The 4761-nt window shown below is 51.9% G+C and overlaps 1 protein-coding gene across 2 annotated transcripts in view; it reads left to right on the forward strand.

Annotated features, from left to right (window-relative positions):
• The first annotated feature begins 1032 nt into the window (after positions 1-1032).
• Positions 1033-4761, forward strand: part of SH3BP5L (SH3-binding domain protein 5-like) — a 14432-nt gene continuing 10703 nt past the window's right edge. For both annotated transcript variants that reach the window (XM_012661311.1, XM_012661312.1), the window contains exon 1: positions 1033-1645. In XM_012661311.1, the coding sequence (XP_012516765.1) occupies positions 1463-1645 (183 nt within the window). In that variant the 5' untranslated portion in view covers positions 1033-1462. The remainder of the gene's footprint in view (positions 1646-4761) is intronic.

Raw genomic sequence — 4761 nt, forward strand, 5'->3', positions numbered from 1 at the left:
TCTACCTCGCGTCTCAAAGGCGCAACACACCACGCCCCCAGCTGCAGCAGCCCAGAGCGCCGGGCCGACACACCAGAAAGCTCACTTCCGGTGTCGTGCCCACCTCCGCGGCCGAGGCCGGAAGTGCCTTTGCGGCAGCCGGCAGGGCGGCTCCGTACAGCAGGATGGTAGTGCTCTCTCTGAGGCGATTATCCGATCTCATTTCATTCCTAGCCTTTCTCTACTCACTAGAAACGCTAGATTGCCATCACCCTCCCTAGCTTTGCTCAGCAGCATATGCTCATGTTTCACTTTCACTCAGCCTTTGTGGAAGATGGGCTGGAGCCAACGTAAGGCGTGCCTGAGCACCGTGGGGCACCATTTTGTACGGAAACTGAAGGCCGGGCGGGGCGCGGAATCCCGGCGCGGCCCGGAGGGCGGGAGCGCGTGGGAGGGAAGTGGTGTTATCTCGTGAGGTAATTCCGCTTCCGCTGGGCTGGGTAGTTTTTGGTTGGACCGGCTTGTTGCGGGGAGGGAGGGGGAGGATTGTTTGCAATCTAGGAGCTCCGCGTACGGGAAGGTAAACTGAGGTAACGCTGTGAAGGGTCTTTTGCACCTGGCTGTGTGGGATGGCTCGGGGCAGAGTCCTTGGGGTTGCAGAAAAGTGTGGGGTTGGGACGCGAGGCTTAGACTGTCCATAGGGTTGGCGAGAGAGGAGGTGGGGCGGGGCTGGGGGTTACAAGGTGAATTGCAAAGCCGGGCGGGAGTGGAGTGGGACGGGCCAGAGAGAAAGGGGCATGGAGGGAAGGCTAGGAGCGCCGAGGGAGGGCTAGAAAGCTCTAGGTTGGGAGGGGCTGGGGCGAGAGGAGCTGGAACGGGGAAAAGAGTAGAATCTAAAGTCTTTGAGGGCTGAGAAAAGTTGAGGTGGGGACTGGTCAGAATACAGAGGTCGGGGGTGAGAGTGGAGTCTTGGGAGGCTGAAGGGTTGGAAGGGGCTGGCGGCTGAGGTTCTGATGCTGACATGACCGTATACTTGGCCATTGTTTCCTCCCCAGCTCTCCAGAGACGCTCGTTCCGCAGCCTCTGCTCGGGCCCAGCCTACTCTTTACAGCTGCCACCACAGCCTGGAGGCGCCTGCTTCCACCCTCCCGAATGGTGCTCCTCTTTGCAGGCCTCGGCCCAGGGTCCAGGCTGCCTTTGCCCTCTGCCTCAGAGCCGGTGCTCTGGGTCTCTCTTGGTGGATTCCCCGTGGCTGTCAGGGAAGAACTTTTGTACAGACAAGGCTTTAGCTCTAGGAACCCCACTGACAACTTGAATCTCAGCCTCTGAGTGTGAGGTTCTCCCTGTGCCCTCTTTTTCTGCCTTTTGAGAAGAGAAACCCTTCTCCTTGCCATCCAGAGCCCAGGAAGCCCCCAAGCTGGGGCCCTGGTCCCAGCATGTCAGTCCTCTCTTGTGCATAGGGCTCTGCCCGCTCCCAGTCAACATGGCTGAGCTCAGACAGGTTCCAGGGGGCCGGGAGACCCCACAGGGTGAGCTGCGGCCTGAGGTTGTGGAGGATGAAGTCCCGAGGAGCCCAGTCGCAGAGGAGCCTGGAGGAGGTGGAAGCAGCAACAGTGAGGCCAAATTGTCTCCAAGAGAGGAGGAAGAACTGGATCCTAGAATACAGGTGAGAAGACTGAGTGGGGGTGGAGAAGAGGAACCCAGATTCCAGCTTTCTTGAAGAGTATCAGATCAATGAGGGCTTAGACTTATTTTCTTCCTCGTGTACTGGGGCAGCAAAGGAAAACAAGTTTGTCAACAAATCATTGCAGTGTAGTGTGATAAATGCCAAGAGAGTTGTGTGTTTAAAGTGCCCATGGAATGCAGAGAAAGACCTGGCCTGAGCACCTGGGCTGCGTTGCTGAAGGCGTCCCTGAAGAAGTGAAGCACCACACTGGCAGTAGGGCAGGAGGCACACCTTAGCGCAGTACAGGGCAGAAACATGCTGCTCTCCATATGAGCAGAGGGGCTGCCAGCTTTGTGAGTAGGAGGTCAGAGGAGGTGCCATGAGATTGGGAGACAGTTTCGAGTCTGAGTAAGGGAATCTTTTCATCTTTCTCACCTTTTTAGCAGTTCCTCCCACAGTTGTGTACTCTTGTTAGCAGTGTTAGAAATGTGGCATCAGCTTTAGGCCTATAAAGAAATCCCATATGTTCAAGGATTTGTATTAGTTGTGTTCAGTTCTGAATAATACACTGCTCTCAGGACGGTGGGTCTGCTAAAGAAAATGGAAGAGTGATTTATTGCCTTGGAATGTTTACAGCCTGGTTAGTAGGACAGGCAGATCTTTGTTTAGGAGACCTTGGGGCAGTGAGTGAGGAAGACCATCACCACGTGGAAGAGTACCTGGCCGGTCAAAGCTGGGTTGCAGTGTTTCAGGCCATTGGCCAAGAAGGGCTTCCTAGGGAAGCTGCTTGGGTAGGTGATGCTACTGACCAGGATGCTACTGTGTGTTTGGGGCCTGAGTCTGCCATCTGGTCTGGTCACATCTCCAAGACTGATGTTGTGGATGTGACTCACCATGCCTCTGTAGGTGAGCACGCGCATCCCAGGGCTCAAATTTCTAGGCTTCTCTGTCAACAAATCTTTATTGGATTACCCCAGTGAGTTGGGGAGAAATCAAAGCCAGTCCAAGCATCGTTCCATCCCTCTTTGTGAGGGTTCCCAGGATGTGTGTGTGTGTGGGGGGGGGGCTCCTTTTCAACTGTGTCTGTGCTTGTCATGGAGCAGTGGTGAGCTATTCATTCTGGCATGAGTCAGTAATTTATTTCTGCTCTGCCTCACAGGCATTGCATTGAAAACAGCCAATTCCTTCTGCTAATTCTACAGCTTTATTGTCCACTGAGGAAATAAGTTATAGTAAAAAAAAGGAGCCTTGGGCTGAGATTCAAGCAACTTCCAGCCCCATGATTTGTGATTTTTTATTATGGAAGTTACTTCTCTGAGCCTCAGTTTTTTCATCTATGAAGTGAGCAGTTGGTCTAGATGATTTATTTGCACAACTCATTCTCACTTTGCTCTGACACAAGTCTACAATTCTTTCACAAACTCTTGTTTATTCCTTGCTGAAAGTTTGTAGGTAGCACTTTGGGGAAAAGCTCTCTGTTACTTGGCAAGGAGGGGTGTATGCACTTCATAGCCTTCCTGCACCATTCCTTGCCCTGCTCAGAGGAGGTTTCTCCAGAGAAGAATCCACTGTGGTTTCTTGGCCCGGCCTTTCCTGCTCCTGTGTATTTTTCCAACATCCACATAGGCAAAGGCAGCAGGACGAAGTGAAAAATCACTCTTGCACTGCACTATCTAATAATTTAGCCACTAGCTGCATGAGTCTACTTAAATACAATTGATTAAAATTAAAAATGCAGTTCTCCAAGTGCTGTACTGACAGTGCAGAAATAGAATGTTTCTGTCATCACAGACAGTTCTATCAGACAAGCTCTTGAGGGTCAGAGTATACTGAAGAGGCATAAGATTCACTTCACCTGCAGTGAACTTGTAGTGTTACTGGTGCAAGAAGGGTAAGCCAGTCCCTAGTCTCTTGCTAAACTACATGGCGCATTGTGGAATGCCGCAGGTTGCATGGGGGAAGGTTTTGTCATGGCCTTCCTCATTCGATGGCACAGGCGTGGTGTGGCTGGCTAGTGCTCCAGCCTCGCCAGGGAGTTAGCGTTGTCTTACCATGTGGGAGGGGCACTCTTCACGGAGCAGGCCAGTGGCATTTTGCCCTTCTGTGTTTGGGCTTTTCTCCTGGATGAGAGGGAGATTGGGGTGTCTTTTTTTTCTTTCCCCTTTTTGTTAGTGTGCATCACCATGCCCAGCGAAGGTTCTTTTTAGTATTGACAGTGCACCACACCACATTGCTCTGATGATGTGTTTCAGTGCTTTCAATGGGTGTTCATTTCTCTGGATTCTCAGTGCAGTTACTGGGTCTCCACCACAGATCTATCAAAACCAGCTGGGCGTGGTGGTTCACCCTGTAATCCTAGCACTCAAGAGGCCGAGGCAGGAAGATCACTTGAGGTCAGGAGTTTGAGACCAGCCTGAGAAAGAACAAGACCTCGTCTCTACAAAAAAATAGAAAAATTAACCGGGCCTGGCGGCACACGCCTGTAGTCCCAGCTATCTGGGAGGCTGAGGCAGGAGGATCCCTTGAGCCTAGGAGTTTGAGGTTGCTGTGAGCTATGATGATGCCACCACACTCTACCTGGGGTGACAGAGCAAGACTCTGTCTCAAAAAAAAAAAAAAAAAAAAAAACTCTAACAAGGAGCTTTAAAAACACCCTTTCCTGAGCCTCACCAGACATGTGGATTCTCTCAGTCTCAGTGGGGTGAGAAATGATTCTAACACACAGCTAAGGCTTAATTCACTGGGCCACGGACCCTGTTTGGTATTTTCTGAAGCCCCCAGAAATGGCTGCCGTGAGGGTGAGGCTCTCTCTGATGTGGGACTGGGGTTCCTTGGCAGGCAGACAGCTCATGCCCCTTGTTTGGTGGGCTCCTTCTGGAAGTTGGAAGGAGGCCAGCTGGCACCAATCTGGAGTGTGCTGTCCCCCAGAGAAGGCCACTGGCTGTGTCTCCACGTCATGACCTCAGTGGAGTTCTCCAGATCTCCAGGCTGATCCTCAGCTTGCTTGCTTGCTCACTTTTCTTTTTTTTTTTTTTTTTTTTGAGACAGAGTCTCACTGTGTTGCCCAGGCTAGAGTGCCATGGCATCATCCTAGCTCACAGCAACCTCAAACTCCT

Source organism: Propithecus coquereli, unplaced genomic scaffold (genome assembly GCF_000956105.1).
Source record: "Propithecus coquereli isolate 6110/MARCELLA unplaced genomic scaffold, Pcoq_1.0 Scaffold703, whole genome shotgun sequence".
NCBI lineage: Eukaryota > Metazoa > Chordata > Mammalia > Primates > Indriidae > Propithecus > Propithecus coquereli.